We start from the raw sequence: 25,167 nt of genomic DNA, 5'->3' as shown, positions 1-25,167 counted from the left end.
AACAAAGAAATACAAGGCATCCAGATTCTTAAGGAAGATGTCAAACTTTTACTATTTGCAGATGACATCATACTGTACATAAAAAACCCTAAAGACTCCATTCCAAAACTACTAGAACTCATAACTGAATTCAGCAAAGTTGCAGGATACGAAATTAATACACAGAAATCTGTTGCTTTCCTATACACTAACAATGAACTAACAGAAAGAGAAATCAGGAAAAGAATTCCATTCACAATTGCATCAAAAAGAATAAAATACCTAGGAATAAACCTAACCAAGGAAGTGAAAGACCTATACCCTGAAAACTACAAGACACTCTTAAGAGAAAGAGGACACGAACACATGGAAACTCATCACATGCTGTTGGCTTGGAAAAATTATTTTCAAAATGGCCATCATCCCTAAATCAATCTACAGATTCAATGCAATCCCTATCAAAATACCAACAACATTCTTCAATGAACTGGGACAAATAGTTTTAAAATTCATATGGAACCACAAAAGACCCTGAATAGCCAAAGCAATCCTGAGAAGGAAGAATAAAGTGGGGGGGGGATCTCACTCCCCAACTTCAAGCTCTACTACAAAGCCACAATAATCAAGACTACCTGGTATTGGGACAAGAACAGAGCCAAAGACCAGTGGAACAGAATAGAGCCTCCAAACATTAAGCCAAACACATATGGCCAATTAATATACGATAAAGGAGTCATGGACATACAATTGGGGAAATGACAGCCTCATCAACAGCTGATGTTAGCAAAACTGGACAGCTACATGTAAGAGAATGAAACTGGATCATTGTCTAACCCCATACACAAAAGTAAATTCAAAGTAGATCAAAGACCTGAATGAAAGCCATGAAACCATAAAACTCTTAGAAAAACACATAGGCAAAAATCTCTTGGACATAAACATGAGTGACTTCTTCATGAACATATCTTCCCAAGCAAGGGAAACAAAAGCAAAAATGAACAAGTGGGACTACATCAAACTGAAAAGCTTCTGTACAGCAAAGGATACCACCAATAGAACAAAAAGGCATCCTACAATATGGGAGAATATATTCATAAATGACAGATCCGATAAAGGATTGACATCCAAAATATATAAAGAGCTTATGCACCTCAACAAAAAGCAAATAATCCAATTAAAAGATCAGCAGAGGAGCTGAACCGACAGTTCTCCAAAGAAGAAATTCAGATGGCCAACAGACACATGAAAAGATGCTCCACATCGCTAGTCATCAGAGAAATGCAAATTAAAACCACAATGAGATATCACCTCACACCAGTAAGGATGGCTACCATCCAAAAGACAAACAACAACAAATGTTGGCGAGGTTGTGGAGAAAGGGGAACCCTCCTCCTACACTGCTGGTAGGAATGTAAACTAGTTCAACCATTGTGGAAAGCAGTATGGAGATTCCTCAAAAAGCTCAAAATAGAAATACCATTTGACCCAGGAATTCCACTTCTAGGAATTTACCCTAAGAATATAGCAGCCCAGTTTGAAACAGAGAGATGCACCCCTATGTTTATTGCAGCACTATTTATAATAGCTAAGAAATGGAAGCATCCTAAGTGTCCGTCAGTAGATGAATGGATGAAGAAGATGTGGTACATATACACAATGGAATATTATTCAGCCATAAGAAGAAAACAGATCCTACTAGTTGCAACAACATGGATGGAGCTAGAGGGTATTATGCTCAGTGATATAAACCAGGCGGAGAAAGACAAATACCAAGTGATTTCACTCATATATGGAGTATAAGAACAAAGAAAAAACTGGAGGAACAAAACAGCAGCAGACTCACAGAACCCAAGAATGGACTACCAGTTACCAAAGGAAAAGGGACCGGGGAGGATGGGTGGGAAGGGCGGTATAAGAGGGGGGAAAAAAGAAAAGGGACATTACAATTAGCATGTGTATTGATGTGTGGGTGTGGGAGCACTGGGAGGGCTGTCCAACACAGAGGAAACAAGTAGTGATTCTACAGCATCTTACTAGATTGATGGACAGTGACTGTAATTGAGTTTGTGGGTGGGACTTGGTGATGGGGGTAGTCTAGTAAACATAATGTTCCTCTTGTAATTGTAGATTAATGATACCATAAAAAATAGAAATAAAAAATAAAATAACAGGGCTAAGCTGTGTTTACAGAATTTTTTAATGAAAAATTGTTTTCTAACACAAAAATTTACTGAGAAAAGTATGAGTTACATTTTTGCAAATTTCTTTAATATCTGACTTAATAGAAGATAGCTAAATTCTCATGTGTGTCTGAATTCAGTTTATTATATATGTGATGTATTGTTATGTTGTTTGGTTTGAAGTTCATGAAGAAAATTCGACCTCACAAAGAGTATTTTCAGGTAATTTATACTGCCTCAGAAGTTGACCAGTGGTGGTTTAATGGGGAAAGGTTTGTTGCGGTATGGAATCTGAAACCCTATCATTGAACTTTTTTACTATTATGTTAAAATCTGTCATGTGTAACTTGACGTGCATGGTAGTATTGATTCACTCAGTTATTCTAAATATTGGCGTTTTGTTATACAATATTTAATCACATTTCTTAAATCACCAATCTTAAAAGACTTTAAGTAGTATGAAGCTATCTCAAGCTTGTGATGGCCAAGTCAAGTTTTCGAAATTTTATTTTTTTGCTTGAGCACTTGAATTTTATACTAGCAACAAATACTTTCAGTTGTTTTCCTTGAAGTAACAGGCTCCCTTCATTCATTTTTAAGAAAATGTCTGCCACATGCCTTTTATGTAAAAGACTAGAGTGATGTCATGAAGACTGGTTAGTTAATGCTTGAACTCCAAATAATTGCACAGATCTTTCTACTCATGAGAACCTTATGACTTAAGCATGTAGCAGATGTGCTTTGTGTAAACCTCCTAATTTGTCATACAGTGCTAAAAAAGTACAATTAAATGTCAGAATTTAATACGATCAGTAATTACAAATTTTCAACATGGATATTCTTAGCTGGAATTGTTTTCTCCTGTAGGAGAGGGCAGTGAAGAATTCATCACTTTATGTAGTTTGGCGCTCCTGCTCTAATTAATACTAAGGTGTCAGTAGTTCTACCTACCATTGCTTTTGCACTATCAGTACAAATATCCACCTGGTGAAAGAGATTAAATAACATTAAATAACACCTTGGTGTTATTAATGAAAAAAGTTTTGACCTCACAGATGGGCACCCTGAATGAATCTTGGAGCTCCCTAAAGGTCCATGGACTGTACTGGGAAAACCTCTTTCTAAACATCTAAGACATGTTGCCCTTACCCACTACACTGTCTCAGCCACAGCCTTTATTAATTGTCATCTGTTTGTTTTTTTTTTCTGGTCTCCTAAATGATCTCCCAATCTGTAGTCTCTCTTCCTCAAGAGTTACCTTCCTAGAATACAGATGTGATTATGTTGATATCCTATTAAAATCTTTTAACATGCTGCAGCACAATTGGATAAGATCCAAATTCCTTCGAAAAACATAAAAGCTCCTTTATCATCATACCTCCCTTACTAATTTCGGTTCCTATTACTACATACTTCCTACTCTTTCAGCCAAGCCGAATTTATTTCGAATTCCCTAAACACATCAGTTTCTGTAACCTCTCCATTTAGATGTGCTATTCTTTCCACTTCAAATACTCTCATTTCCAGTTCTCACCTACGCCACCAACTCTGCATATCATTGTATATTTTGTTATAATCTTTAAATTTGTTATAGGGCTTATATTGTTTTATAGTTATTTTGCTTATGTGTCACTTTCCCCATTAGATTGTGAGCTGTTTAAGGTTAGGAACTGTTGTTTTTCTTTGCATTCCTAGTACATGAGTGAGGTATATAGTTATCATTTAATAAATATTGAGTGTTTTCTAAGTTTCATAGAAACATAGTATTCTTGAGTAGAGTTGCTAATGAATAATAAAAATGGGTAGAAAAAGAAAAAATACACATGTGCCTCAGCCACTTTATTGGATGAAGTAATGAGTTTTTATTTCTGTAACTTTTACTGTAAGTAAAATTCAAGAGAACATTTGGTTTATATTTATGTTCCTGAAAAGTTGTAGTGAATTGAGTTAAGTTATAGTCAAATGGGTCACATTTTGAAAAATTAACCTCCTTAATTCATAATTCAGTCTCTACTAAACTTACTTTTTTTTTCTTCTTAATTTAGCATTCTTAATGTAAAGGTAAAAATGTCAGGGTATTCTCCATTTCTGTTAATATTTTAAAGCTAGTACCATAAAATAATAGGATATAAAATTACATTTTAAATGTGTTCTTTGTGTTGTTTTATATTAAAACTTGGTTGATGATGTATTGTGTTTTGACGTTAGTAAAGTAAAATAAAATCTTATATGGGTCTTCTGTCAGAAAGACACCTAAATAGAAGTCACACTTAATGTAAGCTACCTGTATACAGCCCAGATTAACAAAAACTACCTCTTTTAGAATGAAGAAAAATAGTTAACCAAGATTTCATAATGTATAATAGAACTTCAGAAGTTAAATAAAATTTTTATATGTAAGAAATTTGATTACCCACCATTTATTCTACATAGTACATTTAGCAAAATCCAAGTTACCTAAAGTTAATGATTTTAAACAGATTTTATGGATTATACTTTCCTGCCCATTGACCATTTCATTGTTCATTAGCAACTGAGTAGAGGAAGTAAAATGATTTTTAAAGACTAATTACTTTGGGCCTCACTAATTTAGAATATTTATGAGGAGTGAGATACTGGACTTAAAATTAGCTTTTTACAGTAAAGTTAGCTTTTTGCAGCTCATGGGCTAGATGTTGCCTAGTAAGTTAAAAATGTTTATAAAATTACAACGGAAATGAAATCTTTCGGAGATGTATAAATACTTTAATCATTCCTACATAATGGATTTGTTGATTATAAATCATGCCTTTAAAGCATTATTAGTTGGTTAAAAGCCATTAGTAATTGTGATTATCTCAAAAAAAAATTCTAAATTAGTGAGGTAGGTAATATATAGTCAGATTTATGTCATCTCTTTTTAGCAGAGATAACTTTGGCCAAAAATTGCTTATTGGGATTATGTTTGGAATTCTCTTACAGTATTCTATCCCTGTTGCCTTACATTTCAAAGAATGGCTAAATCCTCTCATCTCTGCATCAGTGTTGTGTATAATTGGAATACCACGGTATATACTGAGACAGAAATTGGGGATTTTTTTACTTCCTTAAATTTTTAATATTTTAATTCCATTGATTTAAGGAAATTATTTATTGTAAAGTATTAATAATGGTTGCCTGAACTCAGAAATGGGTGTATTGGGTTAGATCTGTAGGAATAATATCAACTTGTGTATTTGATTTGATAAATACCTTTTGAAAACAGTTTCTTCTTGTACTATTCTGTTTTGTATGAAAGAATACATTGGAAATTTAAAGCCAAAAGATATATAGTGATTTGCTCATTAGTCTGTTTTCAGCATTCATTTACTACATACATGGTCATCTGTTAGTTTTTTCTTTTTTTCATAATTAATTTCAAAATTCAGCATTTTTATCTAATTTAACATTTTCATATTTTTAAAGGTCCCCAGGTGCATCCAATTTTTCAACTTTACCAAAGATCTCTCCTTCATCTCTATCAAATAATTATAACAACATCAACAACAGAAAGTAAGCACTGAATCTTAAAAACTCTTTGTTTAATTGATCACCCTTTTGTGGTTGCAAAAAATCTTTTGTATCTAAAATTTAGGATAGAAGTCTTAAAGCATTAAAATTGATTTTCTTTTAAATTACTGGTCAGTTATTCTAGGAGTAACTTCACAAGAAAGCAAGCACAGTTATAAACTTCTTGATTTAATATATATACTACAGTAAGTTTACTAAAAGAGAAATAAAGCATTTTCAGAATTTTACATTCTAAACACTATTGAATTTATATAGAAATCTGTTAAATCTCAATATTTTAGGAAGAGAAAAAATTTCAGATGTCATTTTAGAACTAGATATGTAAATATCTACAACATACAGTATTTTTTATAGTTGTACATTAGTGATTCTCAACTGGGAAGCATACATACATAAATTTTTATACCAAAAAAGGCAATCATTTTTTCTTTAAAAAGTTCAGAGAAACGATTCCCTTGCCCCTTCATGAATATTTTTCAGAATCTTGGATTTATAAAAGTTATGTGAAAGTGTGTGCTGTACTGCTGTAAGAAAGAAGGCTGAAAATCATTTGGACTTCACTATAATATCTGATATGGGTGTATTACCTTGAAAATTGTCATTGTTTTTATTCATAAGAAAAGATAGAAGGTCTTTATTATTTGTAATTAGTCCAAATTATGGGAAGAACTTTAATCCAGAGATGATAATCCTCTTTTTATTCTTAGATACATCATAGTTTATGTATTAGGTTAACAGTATTTAGATAAATATTTGCACTACTTGTCCAGTTCATAAATGGCATCCGATTTCCCTAAGAGCAAATTTTAAAAAAAACTAAGCTGTTTGTGAAACAATCTTTAAAATAATGACATGAATTGAATTTGTGGGTTTAATCAATTTTCCCTTAAAAATTTTCCTGTATTTTTTTGTTGGGGGTGGGGAAGGACTTGCCAATCAAGTTTAACATACATCTGGATTATAAATATCTAAGAATAGCCAAAATAATTTTGTTAGGAAAAATAATGAGGAAGGATTAATCCTACTAAATATCACAATCCCTTATAAAGATGTAAGAATTCAAACAGCATAATACTGACCCAAGAAGACAGCTTACAGATCAGTGGAATAGAAAAGACAGCTCAGACCTTTATAAAGAATTTAATGTGATGAGAAAGCATTCCAGACTAATGGAGACTGGGCAGATTATCCAGGAAACGCTGGGAAGGTTGGATCGCTGTTGAGAATTTCTAATTTAAAATTTAAATTAAATTAACTTTTTAATTGTTAGGCATATAAAAATTAGAAGACAAATAAAACAGAAAAAATACTTACTACAAATGACAAAGGATAAACATTCTAAATATATTAAGCTCATAAAAATCAGTGAGAAATTTTCTAAGGCAATCAGAAAAATGGGTAGTTAATGCAACTGGGCCAGAAAAAATAAAAGGATTAAAATATAGAAACATTTTAAATATTCAAATTCACTACTGTCTAGAGATGTGTAAATTCAAACCATAAAAAACTCTTGTCTACTTGCCCATTACTTATTCTCATTGAGAAAAATTGAGTGATTATATCTATTCTTGTCATGATTCTTTTTGAGTTGTTGGAGTATAAGTCCACCTTTTCTAGAAAAGAGTCTGCCATGTGTATCAAGATTTAAAGCATATATTCCTTTACTTCATTAATTAATAAAATGATAAATGTGTACCACAGTGTAATAACATTAGATTGTACTGCAATAGTGAAATACCGAGTACACTATGAATGTCCAAAATTGCAGGGTAATGTGTTCTCTTCCATTTAAAGTGTATATCCACAGGCAAAGAGTGAAAGGAACTATCTCCCTATAACCTGATTTTTATTTTATGAAGTATCCTTTAATTAAATTTATCAAAAGTAATTTTTTCATAGGAGATAAAATATTACTTGTGTTTCTCCCAAATGCAGATGGCTCCCACATCTACTATAAAAGAATTCAGTTCCAGGTATAATGTGTATTTATAGTCCTTCTTTGGAGAATTTTTAATATTGTATATAAACTGTGTAGCATAATAGACTATTTTGATCAGAGTCACCATATTAGTATATGTGATCTGTTGTGTTTCTGTCATTGTCTTATTTTCCTCTCATAGTAAAAATATTACAGTACAATCTGATCTCCAAACCTCTAACTGCAGAAGATACTGAGAGGAAATGGTGTGTTTTCTTAAGTTTAGAACATGATTAATCATTCTCCTATGACTATATTTGTAGTTAGTTATATTTGCCTATTTTAGTCACTAAAATTATCCTTCCAGTACTAAGAGATTTTAATAGCAAATAGCTACTGAGGAACCTTAAAAGTAAAAGCTTACCTTTCTTAGTAAGGAACAAAATTTAACATTTATAAAATGGAAAGTGTTTTTCTTTAAACACTTGAATATTATCACAATTATCTAAACAATTATTTCACATAAAATTTATTTCTTGACTTTCCAGTCAACTTGTGCAAATAAGTAGCAGCTTAATAAGACTTCATATGGAAATAGCACAGTTTCTTTAATTAAAAGTTTGTAAAATGTGTAATTATCTTTTAAAATTAAGTATATTTTTGAAACTTCATGTGGAGATATTCTACAAGTATATATTAAAATCAGTTATGACACACATGTTTGTGTGAAATTTATTACAAATTCAGGAGTTGAATTGTATCAATACATTACTAAGATAAAAAGTTTTCATTTCCAGAAATAAGAATATTAGTTATAAAGGTAATAACGAAGTACACTTGAAATTATTTCATATAAATTTAATAGCTTTTATAAAAGACTAATTATGAAGAATCAGTTGCAGATATTTTTTACTCTGTATAATAATTTTATCTGTTACTCCATACAGTATTTGTTTTTGCCTCTGTTATAATTTAAATCCATTTTTAATATGTTAATTTCTTTATATTTGCTCATTTTTCTGTTTTGCTACATTTGTTTTGATAAAGTACTGCCTTTAAAAAATCTTCTTTTTAATGTACTGTTTCAACTTTTGGCATTCCAAATCAGGGGAAATTTCTATTTTCTTTTAATTCATTTAAAGCTCTTTCATTTGAAATGGGAATGATTCCCTGTAAGAGATTAAGCCATGAAAAGGCACTGTGTTTTGGAGACTACCAGAACTAGCTAGCCATCTGGCTCTTGACAGGTTACTTGTTGAAAGCATCATTTCATTAATTGCAAAGTGAGCGTAATTATAGTTATGAGAATTAAATTATAGATTTGTAAAGTTTATAATGTCAAATGTATACTCATTGAAAAGTCAATCTGAAATTTTTATAGAAAGATGAGGGCTCAAGGAGCTCCTGGAGCTCCCTCTCAGGAGCTGCAAGAGTCAAGGAAAGATTCTCCCCTCCAGCCTTCAGAGGGTGTGTGGCCCTGCTGACATCTCAATTTCAGAATTCTAGCGTCCAAATCTAAGAGAATAAATTTATGTTGTTTTAAGCCAAAAAAAGAAAAGTGCTCAATTTTACAAAAGAAAGTTACACTTTTTAATGTATCTTCATTTAAGATGATAGATTTTTAATACAAATTTACATCTAGTATACTATTAAATCCCCATTAATATTGCTGGCAAATTTATTTATTTTTGCAAAATACTGTAAGCTTATAGGATGAAGACTAGTTTACAATCTTTACAGAAAGAATAGCAGAAATAGTTACAAAAGATAATAAGAGTCCATTTTTTGGGCCTAGGTTTCTATGTACTTTGTCAGTGTGTTTAAGTAACCTCTGATTTTGGTATTTTCCATGACAAGAGTTTAATACTTGATTTAGAAAGCACATATAATGTGGATTATAAGTGATTGACAAGGTAGTAATAAAATATTTTAAATTCATGTTTTCATTATTATCATTGAGCATCCAAACTATGTCTTTGGACAAGACTTATACTTATCCTGTCATTTAAACCAAAATGTAGATATCCTTTAAAAATTCAGATTTTAAAAGACAAAACCAAAAAACTGCTTATGCAAATAAGTTTTCTGTCCATTTCCCAGTAAATATAGGAATCCCCTCTCAGCAAGTTCCATCCTATTGCCACAAAGAATGTGCTTTTATACTTTCTGCTCTGTGTGTGTGTGTGTGTGTGTGTGTGTGTGTGTGTGTGGTGTGTTTGCATGAGCATGCATTTGGGCATACTCCCTGTTGTACTCTGACTGCTACAATATTATATAATTTTCAGGTGGAATATGTGTGTTCTTTTTCTTTAATGTGCAGAATGTGTAGAAAATTTTGACCTTTCATTTTTATAATACATAAAGACCCTGATTTTTAGAACTTCTTTATGGGAATAAAAGAAAAACAGGATTCAGCTTTTTGTTATGTGTCCTTGGAGTTACATTCAAGAATCCAGTCATCATTGAGTGAACTTACACTGAATTGCTAATAGATGCCTTGCACTTTATTAAGTTACTGGGAGCATAAAACAAAATAAGAATCATATGGCTAGTGATCTGCAAAAACCAAAAGATGCCTGAATTCTTTTGTTTCATGCAGTTTTCTTTAGTTTAAAACAAATTGCTACAAGTCCAGCAGTTCTGATTTTAAATTGATCAAGATTGCATTTCTTTGTACGCTACTGTTTTGTTTAATCTCAGGGTAGATATTTTTTTAGTCTGGGAGTTGGTCTTTTGTTTATGGCAGAGGGAGTGGTGTTTTCTTAGAAATCCTGAAACACTAGTAGTTAGCATTGTATGTGTGTTTTTCAGTTGATGTGGTTTTGTGTGTTTTTACCTGTTTAGCTTGTTAGTGTGTGTGTGTGTATATGTGTGTGTTTACTAAAGGCTTGTTTAGAACAGGCAGTAGTATAGTTCACTTAATCTGTTATAATACTAAAGTAGGAGTTAGAAGCTACAGAAGAAAGTATTTGAAATACATGTAAAAACTATTTTAAAAAAATAATTCCAGGAATAAATTGTAGCCAATTGAGATTGTCTGAGTTACTGATTCATGTGATTATTTATTCTTTTATTTACATCATTTGCTTTTAGCAATGACCTTGATTTAGCAATGACTCAGGTTTGTTGTAATGAATAAATAAATGATTGAAAGTAAACCTTTGAATTACATCTAAACTCTCCATCATAAATATTTTTAAGATATCCTGTTAAAAATTAAGAGAAAACCCTTCCTTTTCCATAAAATTATTTTATTACATGTAAAAAAAAGGGTAATTTAAGTCATTTTTATTGACTTAATTTGTTCTGAAATTACCCTGATTCTCTAAAGTTGAAGATTATATAGATTTTTTAAGATTAATATTTATTATAGTGATAGTACAAATTATCCAGAGATTTATATTCATCTAGTTAAAGAATCTTCATTATTCTGACAAACTAGAAGAAAGGAAATCCCAGTGATACTGGATGTACTTGCTTAGAATCATTTCATTTTTTGCAGTCTTTATCACCTAAGGTTTTTTTTCCCCATTTGAGTACTAGATTTTGCTGGTCTAGCATAGAAACTATAAATAGAATCTTCAGTGCATCAAAACAGTGATGTCACAGAGGCCTTGAAAATCTCTGCTTCACTTGTAACTAAAGCACAACTCTTCCAGTTTCTACTCTTCTCAATCTTTTACAGTAACAGGATGTGCAAGGGACATAAATGAGATGATTTATTGCTGCAGGTGGTGTTTGAAGTCAGAATGTTTTAAGTTTGATGGAGCAATGAAGGATGGAATGAGCTGTGAAGCTGCTTCAGTTAATTCAGGGTAGAAAGATAAAATAGTGATTTGTACTGGTTGGTGTGGTAGATGGTGCAGTCATTCTGTGGATTGATTGGATGAGGAGTATTTTAATTAAGGGGTTTATTTTGATTTAGTTTCATGTCTTAAAAAGTACTTTATTAAAAAATTGCTTTATTAAAATTTATTGCTTTATTAAAGAATTGCTTTATTAAAAAATTTAATTGCTTTATTAAAAAATTTAATGACTGACCACCTCACATAGATTTAAAGTACTGTGTTCATTATAACTATATTGTAATGATTGACTACATTATGAAAAATATTTTTTGTTTTCTTCCAGTGTGAAGAACTCAAATTATTGTCTCCCATCATATACTGCTTATAAGAACTATGATTATTCAGAACCTGGCAGAAACAATGAACAGCCAGGCCTCTGTGGCCTAAGTAACTTGGGAAATACGTGTTTCATGAACTCCGCCATCCAGGTAGGTCTTTCCAAACAAAGTGAAAACTCATGTGTTTCATGGAAATCAGCACAGTGAGAAGAAGTTGGGTTTTACATGTCAGAACATGAGTATCATACATGTTTTGAGAGTTTCTGTTTTCATGGAAGATTTAAGGATGCACGTTTGACTTATTCATTCTAGTGCTGGTAGTAGAATATCATCATATTCTTCAACTAGGTGGCAGGTTATTGATTACCACATAATAGAAGATTAAATATTACTTCATGCAAAAATATAATTCCATACAAAATCTAAGCTCTCTGAGAAGAAATAAAACCTTAGTGAGATCTTTCCTTTACATATTCAATAGAAGTTTCTTGTTTTGGTGGTACATTGGTGGAAATGTTAGAAAATGAGTATGTTATGGTTACCAATTCTCTAACTCTGAAGAAATTTTTTTTTACCTTAATGTGAAATTAAGATTTTAAAAAATGAGAAAGTTTTATGAGCCTCCTTTTGTATACATATTTTAACAAATCATTTCCCCTGAAAGGTCTTTTAATTTGGGGATATAAGAGATCACTGCCTTTTTTGCCCTTTGTCCATAGAGCTTCCCTTTTCTTCCTGCTCTGTCTGTACCCTCTTCCAACTTAACTTGTTAAATATTTATGTCTTTGATTTTGAAGTAACAACATCTATATGTATTTTAATGTCACTTTCAATATGTATAAATGAGCTGGTTATTTCATTCCCCTCTTACAGATAAAATTCTGTGTTTCTAAAAACCCAAAATAATGGTATACTATTTTGATACTTGAATTTTAACCTTGTTTTGGTAAGGTTTTATTTTTGCAAATTCAGAATTTTTATTTTTAATCTTACTTCCTGTTCTCTATTCATATTTTAATGCTGAATCTCCTATGGCCAGGAGACAGTCTCCAAAGATATGGATTAAATATAGAATATGGATTTTAAGGGACATTATTACAATTTTTTTAACTATGTGAGTGAAGTATAGGACGCTTCACCATCTAACATTCTAAATAAACCCTTTTTTACATTGCCATTAATTGAATTTTCCCCTAAATTAACCATTATGTTTATAGCATTCTTGGAAATTTAGAATTTAACCACCATAACCAGGAGTTGGCAGTCTTTTAGAAATGCACAATAGGGCATCAATGGTTAATTTCTGGTTTCTTGGTTTAGAGTTGAGCCACTCAGGAAATAGCCTGTTTGCTCCATCAGTTACTGTGCAGGTTAATAAACTCTTCCTTTAAACTTTCTTTTATGAGCAATATTATTTATACTTCAATATGAATTACTTTATTCAAAATTGTTTTTATAGGATCCTAGCACTAGTTAGATAAACACATTTAAATTTGTTTTTATTTTTATTTTTCTGGAAGAGGAGAAGGGGAACTTATCTGAGAAGAAAAAGCCAAAGCATGTTACTATCCTGAAAGTTGTTTAGATATCAAAAAGTGAAGTACATGGGTGCTGAGCTTACAGAGATAGGGACAGACAGACAAGCTAATTTTGTTTGAGTATCTGTTGGATTACCCTACCGAGTCACTGAAAATCATCTTTCGTATCATCTCTAGAAAAAGTTTTTTATAAGTAGCAGTTATATCAGTACCAGAAAACCCTATTCTTGTATCACCAAGTCATATTAACTTTCATATCACTCCTTATTCTTCCACCACTAAATTACTTTGGTTCTAGAAACTTGATAAAGCCTGGAGTTTATTTTGTTTCTTTTTTGATATTCTGGTATAGAAAACTAATATTGGTGCTTTATCATAAGGATTAAGAAAATATTTTAACAGCACAAGCATTAAAAATTTGAGTCTGTCAGAAGAGAACAAAAGTTAGTGTTTGTGCTGGTCATGGGAGGCTTTGGTTTGCATTAAAACTAAATATTCTAGTATACTTTTCTGTGCCTTTGATATAGTCTGTTTAGTGTTTTGTCTCCATATGGTTAACTGTAATTTTCTCAAAAATGAGTATTAAAATTAAATCTTATAATCACTTATGTTGAGCTAGATTTGGCATTTGTTGAACTTTCTTGTGTATGTTTAAGTATCAGAAATTTCATTTTATTAGTTTTTGCTTCTGTTCAAAACAATTTTATTAAAATAAATTTGTAGACCTAATGCTGACCCTCTTTTTTAACATATATGGCCTTAACATGTTCTGTTTCAACTGAGATACACCATGAGGGTGAGGTTTATTAGGGATATTGTTTGTTATTTTCTGGTAATCTTAAAATTTTTTTGATGAAAATTTCAATGAAGTATTTTGGGCAGTAGATATTTCATATCTGTGTCTTGGTTGAGAACTACTTTCTCTAAAATAAAATTCTCTCTTCAAGTTGGGGAAGAGAAAAAAGGAGTTTGTACTTTGGCTGCTTTTGACTTTTTGTCCAAATCCAGAATTAGAATACTTCATTTTTATTTTCTTTAAGCCGCTATCATATTGTGGTATTAGCCTTTATTCCTCCTCTATTTCATGAACATACATGTAATTTCTTAGGTCTGCAAATGAAAGGGGTAAAAGATAATAAAGTAGATTTTTAAAAATAATTTTTTTGGATACTATTTCAATTATGCTTTTTTCATTTTTGTAGCTTCTGTGAAATTGAAGATAATTCATGAGCTTCAAAAGTACTGTAAAATATTTCTCCTGATAATTTGAATTTTAATGTAATTTCTTATATTAATTCAGTACTAAAAATATGAGCAGGCATTTTAGTACATCAGACAGTATAATTATTGATATATCTTTAAAAATGTGTGAAAAGCATAACTAGTTTTTTTATGAGAATGGGTTATGTTTAACCCGTCTGGCAGCCTTGAAATAATGAAATCTTTTGATAATTCATGATTAAAATCTAAGCAACACTAATCTGAATGTGATTTAATATAATTATTGTTATTCAATTAATTGTATAGGTATTCAAGGTTTTCTCTGATGTAACAGTATGAGTGTTAAATTTTTCTGTCAGTATAGTACTACCATATAGTATAGTTTCAATTTATCAAGTTAACATTTATTGAATATCAAACATATGAGATACTTTTAGGCATAGATCCTGGCTTTATAAAGATTATAGTCTAGATATTGTGACTTTCAAACTTTTTGCTTTTTAGCATGAAAATCTTGTTTTAAATTATTGTTATGTAAAGGTTAGTTTTATCCTCAACATTTAAACTGATGTAGTAAAGTTGCTTTGGTTGGGTGAAGTGCCCAGTGTCCTATTTGCTTTTTTTTACTTCCCTTAATGGCCCCAGGAGCATTCTCATAGGATCTTGGGACTCTAAGGAACAGTTTAAACACCATATTATGGCTAGAAATTACAAAAGAACACATTAAAAATAAGTGATACATTAGGAGCACAGACTGTGAAGTTACACAGCCTGCATTGAAAACATATTAGCTGTACTGGTTATTTCCACAACTCATTTTTCTCATCTGATGAAGAAAATAATAGTACTCTTATTTTAGGAGTTTTGTGTGGACTAAGTGAGTTGATGGACACTAGAGTTCTTGGGATACTGACTAAATGAATTTGGATAGCTACTAGGTTGATATTATTTTGTCTTTTTTTCAGTTCAAGGAGTTAAGCAGAGTGAATCTTGAAAAATTCTACTTCCCATAGCCCCTTTTTTCTTCTTTTCTAAGTATCTTACTCCACTTTGGCTTTAACCAGTGAATGAAGAAAGAATTGATGATACTTTTCTCTCACTTAGTATTATTGCAATAATGGTATTTTATTGTCTGTTTCATTTCTGAACTGTGTTAGTTTAGCTCTCCTTAAGCAAACTGACAGGTAAGGGATATAGTAACAGAACTGTTTATGAAAATTCAGTCTGCAGGGAACTCAAAATACTTGAGTTCAGGTTATCCCTGGCCTTGGCCTCTTGAGTAGTTATGATTACAGGTGTACACCACCATGTCCTTGTAATACAAGTAAGTTAACATAATAGTTTTCTCCTGCCTTAGCTGTATTAGTCCACTGAGAAAATGTCTAGTTCTTAAAATTTGCATTATTGGAGGTAATTTTAATTAGCATTAGTTGAGTAGATTCAGGAGCACTCCAACCCTTGTCTTTTTCATTGTCAAGGCCTAGGAGGCTCATGATTGGCTTCCTGGAAGAAGCAACTCTTCAGATGGATTTGAAGCAGGGGAGTCATATGGTCTTTTCTACTGGAAAGCAGCATGGCGTAAGATTGTTGTTTTCAAACTCTTTACTTGGAAGTGATCGGGCTCCTTAAATAAACTCTAGGAAGTCATTGAAACAAATGATAGTAATCAAGGATCTTCTGTCAATTATTCCTGTCATATGATGTAAAGTCATTTGGGATTGCAAGCATTTTTAAAGTCAACTTTTTTTCTGTGATCTGTTGGGTTAGGGAAAAACTTACTGAGTAATTTCAGAAGAATATTAAATAGAATGTTAAGGTTTTTTTTTAAAGACTTAAAGAGAATGAATAATACTACACACAAGTAACGTTTTAAAGAGACTAGATTCTTATTACATTGTTAAATAGTGAAAAAGTTATTACTAAAGCTATTAGTACTTTATATTCTAGTACTGTATACTAGTACTATATTCTAGTACTTCATAACTATACAAATAATTAAATATTATGCTGTTGTACTCTTCAGTTTGAGACATTGTTTTTGCATTTACTGAAACACAAATTCTTGGAAGTCCAGTTTAACGTAAAGCTTTCTAATTTTACTCAAATTAACTAAACTTTCAGTTAAATACATGAATATACTTTCCATCAAAAAAGAAATACCTAACCCCTGAGACATAAGAATTTTAAAAAATAGTGTGAAGAAAATGTCTTCTGATAAACCGAGAATGTGGCTAACAAAAATTCAAATACTTCTTCCTAAGACAGCATTTTCAAAAATTATAATTGACATACAATATTATATTACTTTCAGATGTACCACATACTCATTTGATATTTTTACACAAAATGACCGCCACAGTAGGTCTAGTTACTGTCACCTTACAAAATTTTTATTGACTAAGTTCCCTACACTATACAGTACACCTGCTCCAGGAAATTAAACTCAATTATTTGAGTTCCTTCTATATTATGTGTCAAAAATTACACGGCAGACTATTATCAAAAATATGTTTAATCATTTATCAAATGACAATTCAGTTAGGCTGTCTTTCCATTTTGATAAAAAGCAGTGGAAACTACCTTGCTTGTATTCATTAGAACCATTCACTTTCTCAACACAGATACCATTGTTTTTACTTTTCCCTTTGTCTGAACTAGGGTAAGGGCGAAATACCCCTTTCTTTTAGAAAGATAAAGAGGGATGAGAAAGGAAAACCTGATTTCTCAAGGAGATTATTTTGAGAAAGAGTATATATACCATAGTTCTATAAAAATTTAGTTATATAACTGGGAGAGAAATGGTATGTCTGAAAGAATACCTTACACTTGTGTAACTTGGTTAATTTAACACAGGTAGTGATTTCTTGTCATCAGAACATGCCTTTCTTAACCTTAGATTGTGGGAAGAACAATCTCAATTACTTCATATTCTTCTGAATTAATATACAAATTTCTCTCAGATAAATGCTTCTATTTCTGAATTAATGGAGACTTTTGTCTGTTTCTAATTTTATAATGGGAAGTAATGTAAGTATAGATAACTGGGAAATAGACAAATTATTTCAAGGAGTTGTAAATAGTTACATCTGATTCTAATACAGCATTGTTTTACATTACTCTGGCTATTAAAGATCCATAACAATTCAATAATATTCTCACTAGGTATGACTACTTACAGTGATCACATAATACCAGTTAATACAATTTTTTATTGAAGTATAATTGATACACAGTCTTATATTGGTTTCAAGTACACAACACAGTGGTTTAACAGTTATCCATATTACTAAATCCTCACCCCCACTGGTACAGTTACTGTCAATATAGGAAGGTGTTAAGAGAATCATTAGCTATATTCTCCATACTGTACTACCATCCCCATGGCCAACATACTATGATTGAGAATTTTTATGCCCCTTTGTCCCCTCACCTCCCCACCCACCCTAACACCTCCCCCATGGTAACCACCCTTCTCAGTGTCTGTGAGCCTAAGCAGTTAATATAATTGTGTTGATTTTAATAATTGTTCAAATAATTTTTATTTGTAATTGAAAGGAAAACATTAGATGTCAATCTGTAATTTATAATGATAAGTACAAATTTGCCCCCCTCCGAAAACAAAAAAGAAAAAATGATGCCAAATTTACTTGTTACCTAAAAATTTACCTAAAAATCAGTTCATTTTCTTGATGTCAAGTTATTCTCTAAGGTATATTTTCCCCCTTTATTAAACAGAAACAAATATCATTCTGTTCTTTATGACTGGAAGATTCTAAAATGTGTCAGGCTTACATTCTAAATTACAAATTGGTCACTAGAATATAGGGTATTGGGCTAATAGAGCCTTAAAAAGAGGAAAACCATGCTAAGTCCCTCTTACAGGCTTGTTTTATTGTCTTTTGCCTATTTTATATATACATTTAAATTCTTGTCAACTGAGGCTATGTTGTATTTATTACTGAAGGGTCCTCATTTATTGGATTTTTTTTCTTTTAATGTCACTTTCCATTTTAAATGAAAAATCATCATCTTTCCATTTTAGTTTGTAAGTAGAAATAGTTGTGGTGATGCTTCTTGCCTATGGCCAACTTCATTAGTGTTATCAGTTTGCCAGTAATGAATGCTTAGTTCACTATTCTTTTAGGACTGTATGTATGGAAACCAGTTGCTAAGAGTTATCAATCACTTCTTTAACAGTGATTTGTAAACTATACTTAACAGAGAGAGGGTCAGTGAGTTGGTTATTGAAAACCATTGCTTAATTAAATAATGTTTTAAATAAGTTACTAATTCTCATAAAGTCATAATAAAATATTAACAGCCCAGTAATAAATCAACAGCCTCTGATAATAACTACCCTTCTTTGCATAGTGCAGGTTGTTTCCATATCATTGTCACTTTCTTAATTTCCTATTCACAGAGGTCTATGAGTTAGGCATAAGGTATCTTTATTTTCCAATGAGAAAATTGAGGCAAAGAAAGTTTATGTGACTTGTCATTCACTGAAACAAGTTTAAAAATGTATTGAAACTGGGTTGTTACACAGACATTCTGAGATGATTATCAAAATTATACTAATCAACTTGTAAGAAATGCTTTGTTTTATTTTATTGTGGTCACATATACATAAGATTTACCATTTTAACTTTTAGAGCATTAAGTATACCCCCCATTGTTATGCAACTATAAAAAATGTTTTTATATTTATTCCAAATATATGGTCTTCATAATACAAGATGGTCCCATAAAGTAGTAATACTGCAGTTTGGTTTAAAACTGTTTCCCTGGGAAGTTATATACACACTTACAATTTGATGGCAAGAGTCTTCACAGCTGTTCAAGAACACCTTGTGGAATTGCTTTTATTTTTCTGAATGTCACTGATAAATATCTCTCTTCCTTTGATGATGATTACCAAAACCTGAAGTTATTCAGAGCATTATCTTCAGAATATTGTAGGTGATCAAATTGGGTCAATTTTTTTTCAAATAAGATATACTTATGAAGTCATCCATTCATTTATTTACTCAGCAAATATTTGCTGAGGTCCCAATAAGTTCCTTTCACTCTGATAAGGCACTAATTATACCATGGTGAACAAAACAGTATCTATTGTATACTACTATGGAACGTAGTATACTACTATACTACTATAGTAGGGGAGATAAACATTACATAAATTGTGAGTTAGGATGAGCAACATGAAGAGATAAAATGGAGTGCTGTGAGTAAATAACAGAGTGCAGAAAGCACCTGTTTATCCTGGATAGCAAAGTAATATTTGAGCTGTGACCAAAGAATAGGTATGAGTTAGGCAGGTGAGAGTTGTAGTTAGATGGAGCAATACGTGCAAAGTCTCTAAGACAGGTTTGAGGAACCAAAAGATAAGTAACCTATGGAATGATATTTGGAAGGTTGTGGTATAAAATGAGTTTGAAAAAGTTGACAAAAGCCAGGTCATGTACGAAGAATATGGAATTTAGTGTATTACAAAGGTATGAAAGGTTCCAGGCTACCATTATCTCCTCAGGTTTACTGTAGTTATCTCCTAACTGATGTTTGCTTATACTCCTAACCTCTATGGTCTGTCCTCAGAAGAGCAGCCAGAGGCATCCTCTTCAAAGCCAAGGCATTTCCTGTTACTCTTTGTCTATAGCACTAAATGCCTTCTTGTTTCACTCAACAAAAGTCCTTAAAAGAGATTATAAATCCCCACATGATGGCCTCTTGCTAGCTTATTTCTATTATTTTCCTCCTTGTTCACTTTGCTCCCTTCTCACCAGCCTCCTTGCACATGCCAAGAAAGTTCTCAGATTCTCTGAACTTGAAATTTATTGTATCTGGAATGTTCTCCCTCCACATATTTATGTCCTTACTTTCTCTCTTCCTTTAGGTCTTTATTATCAGTCAGATGCCTCCCCTCTCACTCTGTATACAGTAATAACCACCCTCCCCACATGCCATGCATCAATCATGACCACCTGACCTCTTCTTTCTCTCCCTCCCTCCCTTTCTCTGCCCATCCCCCCCCCCCCACACACGCATGCACACACACACACACATACACTCAGACTCATACTATATGAGTGCAGGCCTTTTTTTAGTCACTGCCATAGCCCTAATACCTAGAACAGTGTCTGGCATGTAGAGAGCACTCAGATTAAAGAAAAGTGAAGGAAATAAGTTTGTCTCTAGTTTCTGGCTTGTACATCAAAATGATAACCGTTTAATGAAATTGGAGTGGTGAGAGGAGGCATACAGTAGGAAAAGTAGATTTGGGGTAGGTAGGAGATTATCAGTTGATTTTAGGCATATTTAGTTTGTGATGCCCATGAAACATCCAAGCTGATGATACATCATAGGCGAGTGGATATCCTAGTATGTAATACACACCAGAGGTCTAGGCTGGATAAAACATGGCTGTTTGTAAATGGTACTTAAATCAGAGATTGCATCTAAATGAGGTCATCTGTGAAAAAGAGGTCCCAGAACTAAGCCTTACAATGCAACATTTGAATGGAGGAAAGACTGTAGCAACAGGAAAAAAGACAGAGATTATGGATACAACTAGTTTTTAGATTTTGTCATAACTTCGATTATCCTAAAAGTACGAGGACCAGATCATTAGGTAAGAATGAAAGATTAAGATTGCTTGGCAGTATTGTGATCTCATTTGAGGCTGGAGATCATCAATTTAAAATGGTATAAATTTATTTCTTGAGATTTTTCTCTAGCTGTATTCAGCTACATGGTACATAAAATAGATAACTGGGTTCATATAAATAATTGGGTTCATTTAGGGCTGAACAGAGAAAGGAGCTAAGGAATTAAGAGCAACTAAACTCTTTTTCTTGTTTCATTGGACTTATTTATTTAGCTAATCCAACATCCATTAAGTCTCTCTTATGTGCCAAGCATTTTTCTAGTCACTGATACAGAATTGAAAAAGATAGTGCCTGTCCTCTAGAATTTCATAGTATAGTCAATGAGATAAGACATAGATAAGTAAGATACATATATAATGTTAGAAAACATGATCAGCGGATGTTGTGGAAGCAAAGAGAAGAGAGCCATTAGGAAATAAGATAGTCTTCACCAAGGAGATGACATTTGAGTTGGATCTTGATTTCATTTGGTTTAGTGTGTTATTCATTATGACTTTTGTTTTTTAATCGGATCACAAAAATATCAATAAATTACCAGAGGTACACCTATAATCTTATAGCTCATGCTTATTCCCACATTTTTCCACTACAGATATCCCTACATAAGAAATCTGTTGTACCGTAGCAAAAACCACATCATTTGTACACTCAATAAACAAATATTGGCCATTCCTGCATACTATATATTGATGCTATTTAATACCTGGGCCAGCTCTAAAAGGAGAAGTACCTAAAATATTTTGAGCAATGACAATATTAATGGAGCAAACATATGTCTCCTAAAGTGATAACATCAAAGATGATTTTTATTTGAATTTGAAGGATATACCAAAAAATCACTTTGCTTTATAATCCAGTTGCTTGTGTATAATTAAAAAGTCTGTCTATGGCCTTCATTTAGAGAGATTCTATTTTGAATGTAAACTTAATCATTGACACACACACTAATATACATACACATATATCCATTATGTATATATGAATGAATATATAATTTTTTTTTCAGATTTGCTATATAATTCAGAACATATGAGTTCTTCAGTAATTGCCAGGGCTTTTCTAAGCATTATGTACTTTGCCAAGGGAAAGCTTTTTAGTAACTTTTTAAGTTAAAAGAAATTTACAGAAACTATTCCTAATTGTTTATAAGGAAATTCTTAATAGTAGGATATACTTTAAGATTCCAACCATACTTACTGGATACCATACCAACAGTGTCTCTGTCATTAAGATTATACCACCATCTTCCTGAGTCCTCTTACCTTCCCTGAGGCTTCTTTCATTAATCATCTTCTCTTTGTTCTATACCTTTAACCTCTTCACTATCTTCCCTTCAGCATTATACATGTTTTTTTTAAACAGGTTTGCAGGGAGGTGTAGTGAGCAAGACCCTTAATCTTGAAAAGGATGGTCTATACTTTCTCCCTACTTCCTTACATCCTATTCAGTAGTCATCTCTGCAGCACAGCATAGTAGTTAAAAGCATGCATTTTGAACCTGACTGCTTGGATTCAAATTGTAGTTCTGCCACTTAGAAGCTGTCTGACCTTGGATAAGAAACATCATAGTTTCTTCATCTGTTGGGTGAAGATAGATTGCTTAATAAGTGCTTGGCACATAATAAGCAGTATGTAAGTATCACCTGCTGTTACAGCATCACTGTGACCTTCATACCACCCTATAGAAATGTTTTTCATAGAGTAACTTTTGATCTGTTTGCTGGGTTCTTTGTAGCCCCTTTACCATTGAGAAGTTAACATCTGACATATGAATGACAAATCCTAAATCTGTCTCAACCATAATTCTCCTTCCTTAGTTTCCCTCCAACATGTAACTATTAAGTAGACATTCCTGCCTGAATAATATTATGGATAACTTCAACTCCACATGTCTACTAACACCAAACATATTTCCCTAGAAACGTAATTCTTTTATTTCTTTTGTTCCCTTGAGTTGGAACCATCCTTCCAGTAACCCAAGTCAAAAACCTGGGACTTATCCCAAGTCCTATTCATTCTACTACCTCTTAAATATCACTTACATCTGTCTTCTCTCCTGTTAGCACACTATTTCAATATTTGAATATCTTGTGTGTGAACTGTTGAAATTTTGGCTCTCTAACTTTCTTTGTTCATTGTTTGTCCTCTTCCAAACTATTTAGTACAGTGCTTCCAGAGTCATTGTTTTGAAATGCAAACATGATTGCCTTATCTCCTTGTTTAAACCCCATTTCCTGGACAAATACCTGTTACACAGTGAGAATCATCACAGTAGAGGCTATCATTGGTTTTCTTTTATATCCCCAATGTTTGATATAATGCTAGATATTGAGTGCATTAGAACAGTGTTTCTTGGTGTGTCTGTGGATGGGAGTGTGCTAGCCAACAATAAAATAAGTATAGAAATTAAGCATAAGTGATCCAAAACTTTGCTAGCAGTTTGACAGGGTAATTTTATATCAAATCTGATAATTAAAAAATGGGACTTTGTTTTTGTATGTTGTTTTTTATTTCATGTTCTAGAAGCTCATTTTTATTGTATTTTACAAAAGTATCAGTCTGTGATGATTTGGAAATTAAAAATAAAATTCTTCCACACAGATGGTTTGTGAAACAGTGTATTAGAAAATTTACTAGAAATGATTAGAATTTGACCTGTACCAGATTAGTGGTATTTCTAGAGCTATCTAAACTCCAGAAGAGCACCATAACTTAAAAAAGAATTATACAGCACATTATATGTATTTACTTCTTGAACTTGAAGGATCCAAGATATACAAATACATATAAAGTCCAAAAAATACTACAGCTTATGTTCCACCAGTGTAACCAATATGACAGACAGCTCTTAGGTTGTTGGGCTGCCATGTTAATCATCTTGGCAGAACATACCTCTGCTAATCAGGCAAATAGTTTCTTAAATTATTTCATAGTAAATGATGTGAAAAACTCCCTTTAGAACATTATTTCTATACTTGTAAAGGTTATTGAAATAATGAACTACTCTTCTTAATGGATATTTGCTGAGTGATTACTTAAATGATTTTAAAGTTTCTTTTGATTGAAAAATTAGAAACCATAGTTATGTGCTCAGTGACTTATATGACTTGGCGGTTTTTCTTAAAGAATTTAAAAATCAGTTAAACTTCTTAAAAATTTCTGATGCTCCTTCCTGTGTGCATTTGCAGAACTAAAAAGATCAACAAATCACACAATTATTAATACTCATTTATTCAAAAATGTTTCTTTATTGATTATGTGCACGAGACTGAACATACACAAAATTATAAAGAACACTTTTTTCTTTTCTTAAGTCCTTCAACTATCCGGCTTGCCTAAAACACTGGTATTTGTGTCATTATGAGCCAGTTTTACATTATTAATGTGGTAGGAAATAAAATACTAAACATCAAAATTGAATTCATAAGCTTTAGTTCTTTAAAATAATTTACACTGGTGTCTATTAATGTTATTAGAAACATTTGGCTTTAGCATACTTCCCGTAAAGTGACTGTCTAAAATTACTCATTAAATGGCCTATCTAAAAAAATTAGATTAATTGCTGTAACAGTCTAGGAGTTTTAAGATCTCATTTGAATATACCCACCTGAAACGTACAGCTTTGTTGGTGTACTCAGTATCACATTTTTCAGATTTATCTCTATTGCATAAAGTGGGCCTTCTATCCAATTTCTGTGTTTAGCTCTTAATATGAAAACCAATGATGTTTCCATAATCATGTCTTTTTTAAAACTGACATCTCTCGTTCAGGATTTACGTATTGCAAGTAATGGCAGTCTTTCTGACAACCTTGAAATTCTCTTTTATCCTATTGATGAGAGAGGAAAAATCATTAGCATTTCTATGCAAGATAACAATATTTCTTGTTAGTGTTCATACCTCTCAGAGCTTTCATAATAGTTCTTCATTGAATTTAAGTAGTGTATGAAGAAATTCCATAGCATTTGAAAAAAAGTGTGACAGCAGGGACC

The 25,167-nt window shown here is 32.0% G+C and overlaps 1 protein-coding gene across 6 annotated transcripts in view; it reads left to right on the top strand.

The window, feature by feature from the left end:
* USP15 (ubiquitin specific peptidase 15) overlaps positions 1-25,167 on the top strand; it is a 140,522-nt gene that overhangs the window by 78,691 nt on the left and 36,664 nt on the right. For 2 of the 6 annotated variants that reach the window (XM_036992288.2, XM_036992294.2), the window contains exons 7-8: positions 5,604-5,690; positions 11,758-11,902. In XM_036992288.2, the coding sequence (XP_036848183.1) occupies positions 5,604-5,690; positions 11,758-11,902 (232 nt within the window). Of the gene's footprint in view, positions 1-5,603; positions 5,691-11,757; positions 11,903-14,492; positions 14,517-15,989; positions 16,090-25,167 lie in introns of those variants that run through there. The other 4 variants (XR_005054182.2, XM_073213355.1, XM_036992290.2 and 1 more) reach the window with 4 other exon arrangements.

The sequence above is a fragment of the Manis javanica genome, chromosome 10, assembly GCF_040802235.1.
Source record: "Manis javanica isolate MJ-LG chromosome 10, MJ_LKY, whole genome shotgun sequence".
NCBI classification, from domain to species: Eukaryota; Metazoa; Chordata; class Mammalia; order Pholidota; family Manidae; genus Manis; species Manis javanica.
This window is presented reverse-complemented; position numbering and strand designations above follow the sequence as displayed.